This window comes from Ascaphus truei, chromosome 5 (genome assembly GCF_040206685.1).
Source record: "Ascaphus truei isolate aAscTru1 chromosome 5, aAscTru1.hap1, whole genome shotgun sequence".
Classification (NCBI taxonomy): Eukaryota; Metazoa; Chordata; class Amphibia; order Anura; family Ascaphidae; genus Ascaphus; species Ascaphus truei.
The window spans coordinates 189215893-189233135 of record NC_134487.1 but is presented as its reverse complement, the minus strand read 5'-3'; the positions used below and the strand labels follow the sequence as shown (position 1 = coordinate 189233135).

The 17243-nt window shown below is 50.0% G+C and overlaps 1 protein-coding gene across 1 annotated transcript in view; it reads right to left on the bottom strand.

Moving 5' to 3' along the window:
- The window catches only part of ATP6V1B2 (ATPase H+ transporting V1 subunit B2), a 42004-nt gene that overhangs the window by 23837 nt on the left and 924 nt on the right, over window positions 1-17243 (bottom strand). Inside the window, exons 2-9 of the mRNA XM_075601423.1 lie at window positions 4214-4269; window positions 3105-3203; window positions 2835-2928; window positions 2614-2691; window positions 1975-2114; window positions 1486-1587; window positions 916-1013; window positions 343-466 (exon numbers count right to left, since the gene is read on the bottom strand). Coding sequence (XP_075457538.1) covers window positions 343-466; window positions 916-1013; window positions 1486-1587; window positions 1975-2114; window positions 2614-2691; window positions 2835-2928; window positions 3105-3203; window positions 4214-4269 — 791 coding nt within the window. The remainder of the gene's footprint in view (window positions 1-342; window positions 467-915; window positions 1014-1485; window positions 1588-1974; window positions 2115-2613; window positions 2692-2834; window positions 2929-3104; window positions 3204-4213; window positions 4270-17243) is intronic.

Here is a 17243-nt window from a genome sequence, read left to right as displayed (position 1 = left end):
ACACCGGGATTTGAACCAGGTTCCTGATTCCAGCTCTGTCATTGTTTATAGTCAGTGTATTTATTCACTGAGCCACTCTATGTAGTGTTGCACATCAAATTTTGCAGGCACAATAAGCCTGAGGGGACTTATCCAAGGTCACAAGGAGAGCGGACGCTGGAATTTGAACTATGTTCAAAGCCCAGGGGTGAAAAGGTAGATAGGAGAGTGTGTAGAAGATAAAATAGATATGATTATGTATGTTATCTCATCTGTCACTAAGGATCACCAGCATGTGCTGCACATACACCCTTATGGTGAGTAGGTGTGCAAGTGGATATGTGGGCGAGATGAGTGTGTTACCTCTCTCAGGGCCTCTGCATAGGAGCTCATGTCTGTCAGAATAACTAGAACATGCTTCTCACACTGGTAGGCCAGGTATTCGGCACTGGTGAGAGCGAGGCGCGGGGTGATGATGCGTTCAATGCTGCAGGGGAAGAAACAAGGCATACACTGACTAGCAACAGCACACACTAGCAACAGCACACACCAACCACAGCACACACCAACCACAGCACACGTTACCCAACCACATGGCACCTGTCCACTACAACCTTCATCATCCACAGCACACATTCACTACATGACGTATTGCACACACCAAAAACCACAAAACACAGCAACCAACCAATACACCCATAAATCTCTGCACAGACTATTATACAACCTAATGCACCAAACCGACCCCCATGGCACCGCCATCCACCAACTATTACAAATGGCAACAACTCACCAACCACAGCACCTACTAGAACACAGAACATATGGCACCACACACCAACATCCAACCACTACACCCTTCCATCACTGCACATAGGTTGTATAATAGTCTAAGTCAGGCCACCATGTTGCTCTCTTCCCATACACAGGGCTTACGTGGGGTCATTTGCCAGGTTCAGAAATAGACACACATTGTCCATTGACCCATTCTCCTCAAAATCGGACTTGAAGAAACGAGCTGTCTCCATGTTTACCTGAAAAGAGGGGATATAAGAGAGTGAATGAGGGAGAGTGGATAAGAAAGGAGGGAGAGGGGAGGAAAGGAAGGACGGAGAGCATGAGGGTAAGAATGTGGACCCACGTCAGAATGTAGCCCCTCAGAGCCACAAGCACAAAACCTGGAGGTTTTAGTAATGTGTGTATGTCGCATGTGATATAAACACAGCACTGACATAGGGACCTGTTAGCAGATGTTGCACACGGCACCCTCACAAGACTGGGCTGCACCATGTGACCCGAGAGGCACATTGTCACAGAGTACCACAGAATAATTAAGGTTTCTCTGACACTCCATGTCATCCCCCACTATAATATCAGACAACAGTGACACGGACATTACAGTGTTAAAAGTACGTGACACTCCAATGCCAGTATAATGTGATCTCAGTATTGTTTCTAGTCAAAGGGTGGTCTTGCCCTCTTACTCATGCATTATCTGGCACTTACCCCCATGGCAGCGAAGACTATGGCAAAGTTATCTTCACTGTAATCCATCACGTCCTTGGACTTCTTCACGAGCCCGGCCTGGCGGCAGATCTGTGCCGCAATCTGATAGGACAAGAGCGGTCACATGACCTCATATCAATAGATGGACATGTGCATCTATTCTTCCCATTGCTCCCTTTGCTCCTCCACCCTGGTCACATTACCACTCATCAAATAACCCCCATACACCCCTACGTCAAATGCCTCCCTCTTCCATCTCAAACCCTCCCACCTCAATACCTGACCCCCCCCCCCAACACTAACCTCTCAAAACCTCTCATCCCCCTCATCACACAACCTCCACATCTCAAACCCTCTCCCCACCCCTAGCTCCATACCCTCCCCTTCATCCCCTAGCCCCACGTGTCAGTCCCAAGCCTCTTTCTACCTCCTCCCATCATCTCCCCTCCTGCCCCCTTTTAAACTCTCTCCTCTACCCATCCCACACACCTCATTATGAGGGAGGCCGGCAGCGGAGAAGATGGGAATTTTCTGGCCCCGAGCGATGCTGTTCATTCCATCTATGGCAGAGATCCCTGTCTGGATCATCTCCTCTGGGTAGATCCGGCACTGGGGGTTTATGGGTTGCCCTGCAGGATACGAATGATGTGACAAGGTGGGCGAGTGACAGTCAGCAAGTGTGTAAAGTAAGGGCGTGAATGACGACAAGGTGTGACAGTGGGTGCAAAGTGAGTGTGACAGCGCGAGTGATATTTAGACAGGGCGAGTGTGCAAAGGTTATGAGTGGGTTGGAGAGAGGGAGAACAATGAGTAAGACAGCGAGAGGAAAACAAACAGTAAAAGAGCATGCGAGCCACTACGTGACATGGTGCGAGTTTCAGAGTCACTGAATACAGTAATCAGAGCACTACAGGAGATGTATTATTCCTATGACACTTCCTGTAATATCACAGTACTACAGGATAGGTTTCATCACCAAGACCCTTGAATATCACAGCATTTTAGTTTTATTATCACTAGGACCCTTCCTAGAATATCGTAGCACTACAGACAGTCCCCTTATCCTTTACAGAAGCTCTTGACAACCCCAGAACTCCCTTTTCTGAAAAAACCATAGCCACCACTTACCCATGATGTCCAGATAATCCTCGGCAAGGACAGTGGGACCTCTATCAATGGGCTTTCCAGATCCGTTAAACACACGGCCTAAAAGTAAGCAGAAAGAGGAACATCCATGTCTATCATTAGAAGTGCGGCACAGCGTGACACACAATTCCCATCTTGAAAAAGGGGGCTCTTCTATGGCTGTTTGGTCCTAGAGGTACCCTTTGTGCAGGGTGGGTACATACCCAGCATGTCCTCTGACACCGGGGTCCTCAGAATGTCCCCTGTAAACTCGCATGATGTTTTCTTGGCATCGATACCAGACGTGCCTTCAAACACCTGCAGAGAGAGAATGAGAGAATGGAACGGCCACTGAGTGAGGGAGAAGGGATGGAGGAGGAAGGGATGGATAGGGAGGAAGGGATGGATAGGGAGGAAGGGATGGATAAGGAGGTAGGGAGACGGACTGACAACTCTTGGTAATTCCCCCTTCACACTTCCCCTCCTTGCCTCACCTGTACCACAGCTTTGGAGCCGCTGACCTCCAATACCTGCCCACTCCTCTTGGTACCATCTGGCAGTGTCAGGTGCACGATCTCAGAGTACCTGGGGAACTGAGAGAGAAATATGTCATCAAAAAGGACAGGGATGGAAAAAAAGATGAGACCAAGGAAGCAGGGGAAAGAGGAAGAGAGAAGGTTGTGGGGGAGAAAGAAAGAATGGGGGAGAGACAGGGATGAGAGAGAATTGGCGGTGGAGAGAGGGAGAGGGAGCAGGGGAGCAAAATAGGCCATGGAGAAGAGCGAGAGGAGGCAGTGGGGGAAAACAAAAAGTGAGACATTGGGATAGGAGAAAGGGGAGCAGGCAAGAGAGCAAGGTAAAGGGCGCTGAATAGAGATATGGGGAGAAAGGAAGAGAGAAGGGAACCAACATAGGGATGACAGAAAGGGAGAGATGGGTAGAAAGAGAAATAGGCATATGGATAAAAGAAAGAGCGTTGAGAGGGAGGGCACTGGAGAGTGCAGCTGCGAGACAGGGGTGAGAGTGAGGGAGCGTGTAGGGGAGAAAGTGCACTCGAGTATCAGACGTGTGGCTTCTGCAGACCTAGGTGAGAGAATTTCTACCCATTATTTCTTCCACCATTTTATCTAGATTAAAGGCGCAGTCACAGTTGGTTTGCAAATAGAACATTTTGAAAACCGTTCAAATTTAAGCGTGTATAGATATTTACTCAGCCCATAGCCAAACTATCCCCTTTTAAAGATGAGGGGAGAAAGTGGGGGCTTTGCCTGTGCAAACTCTTGTTCAATACAGTGATAGACAAAAGGGAGCAGCCGAGGAAATCAAACCCTTCCCAAGTTTCAGCCTCCCCATGTTTACAAACTAACTTTACTAAATAATTTACCAATACTTTTAGGTGTAATATCCATCAACTAGAGTTAACCCATTCAACATGTCACGGTCATTCGTTTATTTTGGTCCTAGGAGGGACGGCACCTTTAAAGAGAGGTATTTGGATATCACACAGAGAGGCATGGATAGGGAGACTGGACAAACATGTCAGGTGTTTAAAAACAGGGGCTGACATTACAGGAGTCACAGCACACTCCCCATGAGACACTACCTTGACTTGGTCCAAGATAACGAGGGGCCCATTCACTCCAGACACTGTCCGATAGGCTGCAAACAAAAACAGAGTCAGCGAAAATGAGGATATTGAATTGGGCCACGCAGAAAAATCCTTCCTCAGGTCTCCTGAGGGGTCTGTAACACATTCCTCTTTATATCAAAAAGTGCACTTGGAGTATGGAATTCAGTTTTATACATGTTTCCTTGCTGTCCGCTATTCTCATGTAACCCAGTAAACCCTTCTCTGGTAATGAAGGGGCTGTTTCGAGCAGCTTTGGGGCACCTAGGAATTTCAAGCCCTGAATGTGCTGCAGTCTTAGTTCTGGCACTGCAGGGGTCCCTGCTAGTGAGCCAGACCAATACAGAAATAAGGTGGCTCACTTGTGTCTTTAGAGGAGACCAGATAACAGTGAGGTGTAAAACATTGAAAGAATGTGGCACCCGTCTGTTACATACACTGCTTCTATGTAACAATACACAACTTACTGATTGGTTATATATACACACACTCTGCTCCGTGACACTACATAACCTACCTTCTGACTACTTACACATTCACACTGCTGTGTGTAACACTACTGCCAGAGACCCAATATATGCAGTAGATAAGAGTGCTTCATTTGTGTTATATGATTACAGATATCAATAACCATATTGGCACCTGGATAGTTTAAGCAGGGTTAACAAAACAAAACCCCAGCAAGCTCCTTTTGGGAACCCCCACAAAATATATATATGTATTTAAGTGTCAAAATGGAGTGCTATTGAGCGTGGCATATGTATACAACAGACGACAGAGAAGCCCAATGCTACATCCAACATGAGAGAAATACACAGTAAAATACTTATATATTCTCTAGAAAAAGGGTCATTTAGTTTAACCCTTTGGCCAAAGCGTTGTAAGCTTGCGAGCCATGACAAGGCAGACACCCTTTCGCAAGTCCTAACACTACCAGATAAAATACTAATATACCTCTATTAGGATTAAAATTCTCATTTACCTCTATTAGGAGGGAGAAAGACCACATTGGATCTATATCCAGCAGAATGAAAGGACCTACTAACTTGGGAAGTGGGGAGGGGCGGGCTGTGGGGGCTCAGGGGTTCCCAAAAAGAGCTTGCTGGGGTTCTGTGTGTTAACTTAATTTCAGCTGTTTCAGCTGTTGAAGGTTAGTGGCTCCTCCTTCCCAGGTTTTAAGCTCACCCCTCCCCAAGTTAGTAGGTCCTTTCATTCTGCTGGATATAGACCCAATGTGGTCACTCTCCCTCCTAATAGAGGTAAATGAGAATTTTTATCCTAATAGAGGTATTTTAGTATTTTATCTGGTAGTGTTAGGACTTGCGAACGGATGTCTGCCTTGTCGTGGCTTACAACGCTTTGGCCAAAGGGTTAAACTAAATGACCCTTTTTCAAGAGAATATATAAGTATTTTACTGTGTATTTCTGTCATGTTGGATGTAGCATTGGGCTTCTCTATTTAAGCAGGGGGAAGAAAGCTATGAAAATAGAACTATTCCTGTAAGGAGAGACTTCATTAGAGGATATGTACATATGATTATTGGCCAAAGAGCATATACCACCAGAAATGTTTGAATAAAAAGGCGAGTACATAAACCCCTGATGGATTGAGTCTTCGGAGTGTAAAATCAATTTGTACTCATTAAACGCACTTTATCCCCAGTCCCCACTTCTTGAGCCCACACCTCATGAGACATGATCTGTGCCAGTGAACTTTAGTACTTTAGGGTTACCGTTGCGCATTTCGCTAACACGATTGGGTTAAGGACACTAACCCTCTCCGCTAGGTTTGCACGCCATACATGGTGATGATTTGCAGATAGATAATTAACCTGTTCGTTTTCCCCATTAATGGATCATATCACCGTCCTAAAAAGCTTTCTTTCACACGAGTACCACAGGTCTAAAAACACGCGTGATCTTTTGATCCATTTTGTAGCCCCGATCAATAAAAATCGGCTTTCTAGAAACAAGACAACAGGCATGTTTAGATGCCATGGTTGCAAAGCATGTCCCTTTGTTTACCCGACAAACCTTTAAGAACCGGGATAATAGCGGTGACTATCAGAGAATTTATGACCTGCCACTCAACAGGCGTTATTTTACATACCTGTCTGCAAATGCAACAGAAAATATGTTGGCAAAACAAGACAGCAAATTCATGTACATGTGGGTGCTATCAGGAAACAACTGGATATACCAATTGCCCGACATATCAATGAAATCCCAAAGTACTTAATTTCACTGGCATAGATCATGTCACAATGGGCTTAAGAGGTGGGGACTGGGGATAAAGCGTTTTTTTTATTTTACATTTTTATTGCAATTTTTCAAATATAAATGGGGAGGGGTACAGAAGGGGGAAAAAAGGGAGGGGGGAACAACCATTTGGTAACAGAATTTCTACAGTCTGCCACATACATTATTTTATAGTCCACACATCATATTCTCCTCATCACAAATCCTTATTTCTTTCTATTACAATCCTATCCTATATCCCAAAGTTCCAATACTCTATCAAACTTGCTTGTGGTTTGATTCAGAAATGATGCGAGTCTCTCCATTAGTTGGACATCATTGGCCCTACTGATTATCTCTTCTGGAGGGCAGAAGCGTTCTCTTCCACGCTGCTGCTAGCGCATCTAGCCGCCATTAGAAAATGCAGAATCAGTTTGACTGTATAATGGTTCACATCATCAATGGGTTTAGCCAGAATAATAAAAATTGGGTCTAGCAGCATCTTAATCCCTGCCACCTCTTCTACTAATCTCAGAACTGACCCCCAATATTTCTGCATAACTGGACAAAACCACCAAATATGCACTAAATCTCCATCTGCCCACAACCCCTCCAACATTAACAGTAGCTTCCGGGAACATTTGCTTTAACCTCTTGGGGGTATAATAATAACGCAGCAAAATGTTATATATATTCTGTTTTGTTACTGTACATAGAGGGTTTGCCTATATTGTCCCAAATATCTTCCCAGTTCTCTCTTATTTCAGTCTAGGAGTCCAGGTCCCACTGATCCATATATTTATGGTCCGGAGTATCCCTTTGGGGGGTTAACCCCTGGTAAAGAGATCAGATCAGACCCTTTTGATATTTTTTTATTTTGCACAAATCTTCGAATCGTGTATACTTTGCCTGACAAAATGTCAGACCTGCATCTATTTGAACATCTCTGTTGGGGGTAGACAGTATTTTCTAGTCAGTTCTTCAAAACTTGTCTTTTTCTAATAGATCTCCCATCTCTAGGATCCCTCTCCTTCTCCAGGGTTCAAGACCCTGGTCCTGAAATCCCGGCAGAAACCCTGGCTTACCAAACAAGGGAACAAGCCTGGACGTGGTTGACATTACTTTCTATTTCTTTTTTGCTAGCTGCCAAATTCTAAGAGAAAATACGATTACCTTCGGGTCTGAGTGACTCCCGGTACCAACCCCAGGGTTTGACCATAGCAAAGAAGGCAGACCAACCGGGTTTTTTTAGCGATGTCTCAAAATCTATGCCAGTTACTTGAAAAAGTCCTCTTAGAAGGCCGAAACATCGTACTTTGGTGCGGTTATGATACATCACATTTTTTGGAAATCCGTTTGTGCCCTAGATCAGGGGTGAGCAAACTTTTTATGCCGAGCCCCCCTTTTCATCCATGAAATTTCTCGGGCCCCCCCTGCCTGATGTAATCAAAATCACATGACGTCAGCGCACGTGAGCTGGTTCAGCCATTGAGGGCGAACCAGCTTTGTAACGCCCCCGCCACGCGTCTACAAAAAAAGTATTTATAGCACAAATTACATAACTTAAAAATAAATATTATAATATTTGTCTAATAGCATTCCCATTTCTGCTGTATTATTAATCTCTCTCTTCCCGCCACATTAGAACACCTCAGGACCTCTCTAACCTCTTCCAGTCTCTCCCTGTATTTCTCACTCCCCCTCCAGTCCCTCTCTATTCCTCTCTATTCCTCCCCTCAGTGTCTCCCCCTCCCCCCCCCACTCTCTTTCCCTCCCCCCAGTGTGTGTCTCTTTCTCCCTCCCCCCCATTGTCTCTCACTCTCTCCCCTCTTCCAGTCTCACACTCCTCTTCCAGTCTCTCCAACTCCCTGTATTTATCACTCCCCCTCCAGTCCCTCTCTATCCCTCCCCTCAGTGTCTCCCCCCACTCTCTTTCCCTCCCCCTGTGTGTCTCTCTCTCTTTCTCCCTCCCCCTAGTGTCCCCCTCCCTCCATTGTCTCTCACTCTCCTTCCAGCCATTGCCTCTCCCTCCCCCCAGTGTCTCTCTTGCACTCTCCAACCAGCTATTGTTTCTCCCTCCACCCGGTGTCTCTCTCACACTCTCCCTCCAGCCATTGTGTGTCTCTCTCCCTCCTGCCAGTGTCTCCCTCCCTCCCACCAATGTCTCTCTCATCCCCAGCCCCATGTAGCTCTTTCAGCCCCCCCTCCCCATGTCACACTCACTCTTACCCCCCTCCCCATCTCACACTCACCCCCCTCATGTCACTCACACCCTCCCCATGCCTCAGTCTCACACTCACTCCCCCATGTCCCCGTCTCACTCCCCCCCATGTCCCCGTCTCACTCCCCCCCATGTCCCCGTCTCACTCCCCCCCATGTCCCCGTCTCACTCCCCCCCATGTCCCCGTCTCACTCCCCCCCATGTCCCCGTCTCACTCCCCCCCATGTCCCCGTCTCACTCCCCCCCATGTCCCCGTCTCACTCCCCCCCATGTCCCCGTCTCACTCCCCCCCATGTCCCCGTCTCACTCCCCCCCATGTCCCCGTCTCACTCCCCCCCATGTCCCCGTCTCACTCCCCCCCATGTCCCCGTCTCACTCCCCCCCATGTCCCCGTCTCACTCCCCCCCATGTCCCCGTCTCACTCCCCCCCATGTCCCCGTCTCACTCCCCCCCATGTCCCAGTCTCACTCCCCCCCATGTCCCAGTCTCACTCCCCCCCATGTCCCAGTCTCACTCCCCCCCATGTCCCAGTCTCACTCCCCCCCATGTCCCAGTCTCACTCCCCCCCATGTCCCAGTCTCACTCCCCCCCATGTCCCAGTCTCACTCCCCCCCATGTCCCAGTCTCACTCCCCCCCATGTCCCAGTCTCACTCCCCCCCATGTCCCAGTCTCACTCCCCCCCATGTCCCAGTCTCACTCCCCCCCATGTCCCAGTCTCACTCCCCCCCATGTCCCAGTCTCACTCCCCCCCATGTCCCAGTCTCACTCCCCCCCATGTCCCAGTCTCACTCCCCCCCATGTCCCAGTCTCACTCCCCCCCATGTCCCAGTCTCACTCCCCCCCATGTCCCAGTCTCACTCCCCCCCATGTCCCAGTCTCACTCCCCCCCATGTCCCAGTCTCACTCCCCCCCATGTCCCAGTCTCACTCCCCCCCATGTCCCAGTCTCACTCCCCCCCATGTCCCAGTCTCACTCCCCCCCATGTCCCAGTCTCACTCCCCCCCATGTCCCAGTCTCACTCCCCCCCATGTCCCAGTCTCACTCCCCCCCATGTCCCAGTCTCACTCCCCCCCATGTCCCAGTCTCACTCCCCCCCATGTCCCAGTCTCACTCCCCCCCATGTCCCAGTCTCACTCCCCCCCATGTCCCAGTCTCACTCCCCCCCATGTCCCAGTCTCACTCCCCCCCATGTCCCAGTCTCACTCCCCCCCATGTCCCAGTCTCACTCCCCCCCATGTCCCAGTCTCACTCCCCCCCCATGTCCCTGTCTCACTCCCCCCCATGTCCCAGTCTCACTCCCCCCCATGTCCCAGTCTCACTCCCCCCCATGTCCCAGTCTCACTCCCCCCCATGTCCCAGTCTCACTCCCCCCCATGTCCCAGTCTCACTCCCCCCCATGTCCCAGTTTCACTCCCCCATGTCCCAGTCTCACTCCCCACCATGTCCCAGTCTCACTCCCCACCATGTCCCAGTCTCACTCCCCCCCATGTCCCAGTCTCACTCCCCCCCATGTCCCAGTCTCACTCCCCCCCATGTCCCAGTCTCACTCCCCCCCATGTCCCAGTCTCACTCCCCACCATGTCCCAGTCTCACTCCCCCCCATGTCCCAGTCTCACTCCCCCCCATGTCCCAGTCTCACTCCCCCCCATGTGCCAGTCTCACTCCCCCATGTGCCAGTCTCACTCCCCCATGTGCCAGTCTCACTCCCCCATGTGCCAGTCTCACTCCCCCATGTGCCAGTCTCACTCCCCCCCATGTCCCAGTCTCACTCCCCCCCATGTCCCAGTCTCACTCCCCCCCATGTCCCAGTCTCACTCCCCCCCATGTCCCAGTCTCACTCCCCCCCATGTCCCAGTCTCACTCCCCCCCATGTCCCAGTCTCACTCCCCCCCATGTCCCAGTCTCACTCCCCCCCATGTCCCAGTCTCACTCCCCCCCATGTCCCAGTCTCACTCCCCCCCATGTCCCAGTCTCACTCCCCCCCATGTCCCAGTCTCACTCCCCCCCATGTCCCAGTCTCACTCCCCCCCATGTCCCAGTCTCACTCCCCCCCATGTCCCAGTCTCACTCCCCCCCATGTCCCAGTCTCACTCCCCCCCATGTCCCAGTCTCACTCCCCCCCATGTCCCAGTCTCACTCCCCCATGTCCCAGTCTCACTCCCCCATGTGCCAGTCTCACTCCCCCATGTGCCAGTCTCACTCCCCCATGTGCCAGTCTCACTCACCCCCTCTCCCCATGTCACACGCTGATGCAGGAAGCAACGAGATGCTGCTGTGTACTGTAGCACAGCGCAGCACAGCGCCACCTAATGGCCAAAAGAAAAATTGCAGCTGCAGACGGCTTTTTTCCCTCTGCTCCTGGCAAAATCGCCGCTGCTTCCTGCGCCCCCCCTAAACAATCTTGCGCCCCCCCTAAACAATCTTGCGCCCCCCCAGGGGGGCGCGCCCCCCAGTTTGCGCACCGCTGCCCTAGATCATCATTTTTACTACTTACACAGGATTCTCAGGCAGATTTCCCTGAACCAGGAGCACCGGTCATTGCAAGTATTTTATTATATGCTATTGGTGTTCCAAATCTACCCAGCATAAGTCCCCCCCAGGGAGTGCCAGTACACCAATTGTCTCAAATGAGATACTATATAATATTTGGTACTGCCATTCCGCCTCGTTCCTTCGACTCCAAAATAATTGATCTGGCTACTCTTGGTTGTTTATGATTCCAGATAAATTGCATAATTCGATTTTGAATATCTTTTATAATTGTATGTGGAACCGATATTGGTAGTGTCTGAAAATAGTATAGACGTCTGGGGAGAATATTCATCTTGACCGCAGTGTTACGCCCTAAACAGGAGATACAATGGGAATTTCAGACTTGTAGATCTTTTCTTATCTTAGGGAAAAGCTCGGGGTAGTTATATTTATATAGTCAGTTATAGTCTCTAGTGAGATGGATCCCCAGATATTTTAAATGGGCCCTTTTCCACTTATAGTCAGTGGCCTTATAGAACATCGGCCTCTCCTTCCGTTAGCGTTCGATTTAACGCTTCCGACTTTCCTACGTTGACTTTATATCCTGATATATCTGCGAATCCACGGAGAGTAGATTGCAAATTCGGGAGGGACACAAGGGGGTTAGAGATGGTAAGGATAATATCATCTGCAAAAAGTGATATTTTATAGGTCTCAATCCCTTGTATATTTGGGGAAACTCTTAATTGTTACCGCAAGAGGCTCGATTGTCAGTCTGTCTGTGAGTGGGTTTACTGGCTTGGCAACCCATCCCAGCTATGTTTAAAAGCAGCATGCATTGGCTTAAGGGTGTCCATGAAATGTGGGCTTCAGACAAAAGGTGGCACTGTGTATTCATTTGCATGTCATTTCCCAGAATCCCTTGCAGCAGTTGAAGCACTGTATTCTTTGTGATAATGGTGAAAGGCAGGGTTGCAAACCTATGAGACATGTGAATGTGCTCAAGTGATATTTTTATATGCTATATGGTGGAGGGTTTTTAGTCACCTTCTTACTCACCATAACCGTAATAATAAATATATATACATACATACATACACATATATACACACAGCGCTTTGGCAGTCAGAGTGAACCTGCTCCCCAGGTGCCAGAGATGAAGAAGGTACAGCACCGCAGGAAGGGGGAAGACAACAGATAGCTTATTTATGGGAAGCAGAACCCTACACACTCACCCCTACACATTCTCACCCCCACACCCTTTAGACAAAGTGTGCTCTCCCCTCCTGCTCACTTCCCCTTCTCTGTGCCCAGCATTGTGTCACCCAACTGAATCCCCAGCTTTTCAGGAACAACCCATCACGGACTCTGACAGAATTAACTCTTTACTACCTTCACCACAGCTGTGCAATGCCTGCCTTTTTTTGCAGCCTGAAGCTTCTGCGAGCTAAGGAAGGACAGGTAACATACAGTATAGCATACTAACTATATTATAGAACAGTACAGTATAACATACTATCAGTCGAATATAAGTATAAGGTACGTAGAAGAGCCTGAAACATGTCACATGCCAGCTGGAGCAAGCATACATAGCTATGTATAATCAATGCATCATGACTAGTATATAACTAAGCAAAGAGGATAGAGCAGATATATTTGGGGATATCCAACGACAGTATACACAGCTATGTAACAGTCACGGGCAGGAATAGGATAGATCAGAGCAGTTATATCTGGCACACGTCAGTGGCTGTTCGTATATACAGCTCTGTGCAACAGTGACAGCTTGGCAACTAGAAACAAATTGGTTTGGAGACACCTAAGGCCCACTCACACAAAAAAGATGCTAAGCTTTTGCAAGAGTTTATTCCCACACCTGAATTGGAGCACAGGCGTGCTGAAGCTTAGCTCCCTATTGTGGATCTGGGCCTAAACAGTGTGTTGCGATGCAAATACTTCTATTCGTTTAATATTTGTACTGTCACTCAGCTGCATTTAACCTACTAAACATGTCCTTATATCACTTTGGTCCTAGGAGGGGCTAACCCTTTAAGTGATTCCAAGGGGCAAGAGAAGCTGTAGAGTCTGGATGTGAGATCTGTGCAACTCTGTGAGAGCTGTCAGAGGGGGAGGGTGGGGCTGAAGAGAGCAGGTCCTGGTATAATTATGGGAAGTGTATGAATGGTAGGCGTGATGCGGACTATAATGGTATGTCACATGACAGCAAAACATGTGACCCAGCCTGTCACATGACCTTAATGAACCAAATAATGTATTGCCCCCTGTGTCTCTGGAGACAGATCTAGTTAATACATTAGTATACATTTACAGTAGTTCTATGCTCTGCATGCAAGTCTGTTTTATAGAAAATAAGTTACATTGTCAGAATAGTTATATACACTGTGACCCCAGTCAGCATACACCATGACCCATATACCAGTCTGCATATACTGTGACAGCTTGCGGTCAGGTCAATGTAACTACAGTAGTATATGGCAGAGCAATAATAACCGTCACACTCCAGCGTTTGTTAGTATACACAGACCTTAAGAATCTCAGTGTGTGTTTTCACAACTACAAACTGATACTTTCTGTTGTGACAATAAACAGTGTGATAAATGATGCTCTGGGGCACGAAAGGAGATGCCGAGAGATCAGTGTCTTGGTATAGATATATATTATTAGAGGTAACTGTGTGCGAGTATATAACCAGAGCTGTCACTATATACAGCTTCCAGTACATACAGTATCCATGTCATAACATGTCACTATATAGACAGAGAGATAGCAGTATATATTATCAGAGTTTTGGTGAAACATACTACAAGCTTTGTATGTCACGATATACAGAGCTGGTAGAACATATATGGTCAGTATCCCATGTCAGATACTGTTTATATGTAATTACATATAGAGCTGTTCGTATATATCAGTGTCATTTCTGCATTCACAAAGCTGTGAATATGTAATGTCAGTCAAAAATTCAAGAGATATAGATTTCAGTATACATGCCAGGCTACCAGTGCACACTGGCAGTATCATATTTTATATATATATATGTATCTGTACCGTGTTAGCCGAGCGTAATCAAAAACGAATAGATACCGTTCTGTGGCTAAATAAATGCTTTTATTTGTGCGAGCTTTCGAGATACACTGATCTCTTCTTCCGGCGGTGTTGCAATGGATAAAGCAAGAGAGGTTTTTACTTAAAAACTGTGCATCTTGGAAAGTATCTGACTGAAGCCTGTCCCTCCCCCTGTGCAGTATGTGATTTATAATGTCGCTCCATTAGTCTTGTATTAACCTCTTGTACTTGCTGATGAATTAAATAGCTCTTATATTTGCCTGACCTGAGAGTGCTGCAGATTTTTATTTTGGTCTATCTGTTCTGCAGCTGAATAGTTATCCAGGCTGCACTGCGAGCACCCTGACAATTCTCCTCCTCACTTTTAAAGCTTTACCCTCTTCTGCCCCTCATTACATCTCAGCCCGAATTTCTCGCTATACACCATCCCAACTCAGCGTTCTGCTCAAGGATGTCTTCTCTCTAGCCCCTTTGTGTCTAAAACCTCTCACTGACTGCCCCACACCTCTGGAATGCCATTCCACTCAATACCCGAATAGCACCCTCTCTATCCATCTTTAAGACCCACCTTAAGACACTTGCTTAAAGAAGCATATGAGTAGCACTGTGCCCAATACTATATACATGACTAGCTGAGAGACCCGGCGTTGCCCGTGATGTAATTTTGGGGGGGCGTACGACAGGGTTAGGCTTCCCCCCCCCCCCTTGACAGCTAGGTGGGTGACTGAGTTGACTGAGTGTGTGGGTGACTGGGTGGGTGTGTGACACTTGACTGAGTGGGTGGGTGACTGAGTGACTTTGGGTCGGTTTGACTTTGGGTCGGTGGGTGGGTGACTTTGGGTCGGTGGGTGGGTGACTTTGGGTCGGTTTGACTTTGGGTCGGTGGGTGTGTGACTTTGGGTCGGTGGGTATGTGACTTTGGGTCGGTGGGTGGGTGACTTTGGGTCGGTTTGACTTTGGGTCGGTGGGTGGGTGACTTTGGGTCGGTGGGTGACTTTGGGTCGGTGGTTGGGTGGGTGAGTTGGGTCGGTGGGTGGGTGGGTGGGTGAGTGACTGACTGGGTGGGTGAGTGACTGACTGGGTGGGTGGGTGGGTGACTGACTGGGTGGGTGAGTGGGTGACTGACTGGGTGGGTGAGTGGGTGACTGGGTGGGTGAGTGACTGACTGGGTGAGTGGGTGACTGACTGGGTGGGTGAGTGGGTGACTGACTGGGTGGGTGAGTGGGTGACTGACTGGGTGGGTGAGTGGGTGACTGACTGGGTGGGTGAGTGGGTGACTGACTGACTGAATGGGTGGGTGACTGGGTGACTGACTGAATGGGTGGGTGACTGGGTGAGTGAGTGGGTGACTGACTTACTGAATGGGTGGGTGACTGGGTGACTTACTGAATGGGTGACTGGGTGACTGAATGGGTGGGTGACTGGGTGACTGAGTGGGTGGGTGACTGGGTGAAAGTGGGTGACTGGGTGAAAGTGGGTGACTGGGTGAAAGTGACTGGGTGGGTGACTGGGTGGGTGGGTGACTGGGTGGGTGTGTGGGTGGGTGACTGAGTGGGTGACTGGGTGGGTGTGTGACTGAGTGAGTGAGTGGGTGGGTGGGTGACTGAGTGAGTGGGTGGGTGACTGAGTGCGTGGGTGACTAAGTGAGTGGGAGGGTGAGTAAGTGAGTGGGTGACTGAGTGGGTGGGTGACTGAGTGGGTGGGTGAAAGTGACTGGGTGGGTGTGTGGGTGACTGGGTGACTGGGTGACAGTGCGTGGGTGGGAGACGGTGTGTGACTTACCTTGACCCCGTGGCATCTGGCTGGGGCAGGAGGTGAGTTCGGGAAGCTGGGGGGGGGGCAAGAGTGGCAGGAGTCCCGCGCCGCGCTTCCCCTCTCCGGTAGCGGCGCACATGATGGGGAGAGCAGGAGGCCCGGCCCGCGCTTCCCCTCTCCGGTAGCGGCGCACGTGATGGGGAGAGCAGGAGGCCCGGCCCGCGCTTCCCCTCTCCGGTAGCGGCGCACGTGATGGGGAGTCCCGCGCCGCGCTTCCCCTATCCGGTAGCGTCACACGTGATGGGGAGTCCCGCACCGCGCTTCCCCTCTCCGGTAGCGGCGCATGTGATGGGGAGAGCAGGAGGCCCGGCCCGCGCTTCCCCTCTCCGGTAGCGGCGCACGTGATGGGGAGTCCCGCGCCGCGCTTCCCCTCTCCGGTAGCGTCACACGTGATGGGGAGTCCCGCGCCGCGCTTCCCCTCTCCGGTAGCGTCACACGTGATGGGGAGTCCCGCACCGCGTTTCCCCTCTCCGGTAGCGGCGCACGTGATGGGGAGAGCAGGAGGCCCGGGCCGCGCTTCCCCTCTCCGGGAGCGGCGCACGTGAGGGGGAGAGCAGGAGGGCCGCGCCGCGAGGGGGAAGGAGCCTGGAGTTTGCTGCTGAGCAGCAGGGCCGCGCTTCCTCTGCGGCGCACGGTGAGGGTGATGGTGCGGCTGGGGATGTTGCGGAGCGTGGGGATTTGGGTGAGGTGGGGAGGGGGGAGAGAGTGAGGGGCACCGGGAGAGGAGGGGGGGGTGTGGAAGGTGAGCTGCGGTCCAACTGACGGGGGAGAGTGTGTGTCCCTGTGTGTGTGTGTGTGTGTGTATGTGTCCCTGTGTGTGTGTGTGTCCCTGTGTGTGTGTGTGTGTCCCTGTGTGTGTGTGTGTGTCCCTGTGTGTGTGTGTGTCCCTGTGTGTGTGTGTGTGTCCCTGTGTGTGTGTGTGTGTCCCTGTGTGTGTGTCCTTTGGCCGTCACTCCGCCTCAGGCCAATGAGAGGTGTGCGGGGGCGGCCCAAGGGACCAATGAGATTTCCCCTAGGGACACCGGACATCCAGGCAGGCAGGCATGCATGCATGCAGGCAGGCATACAGTGCTTTCACTAATATAGTATAAGATACATAAAGCTTGGTCCCCTGCAGACACACTTACCAGAATGACCTCTTACTGTCTGTACGTTGTTCCTACCTACCAATT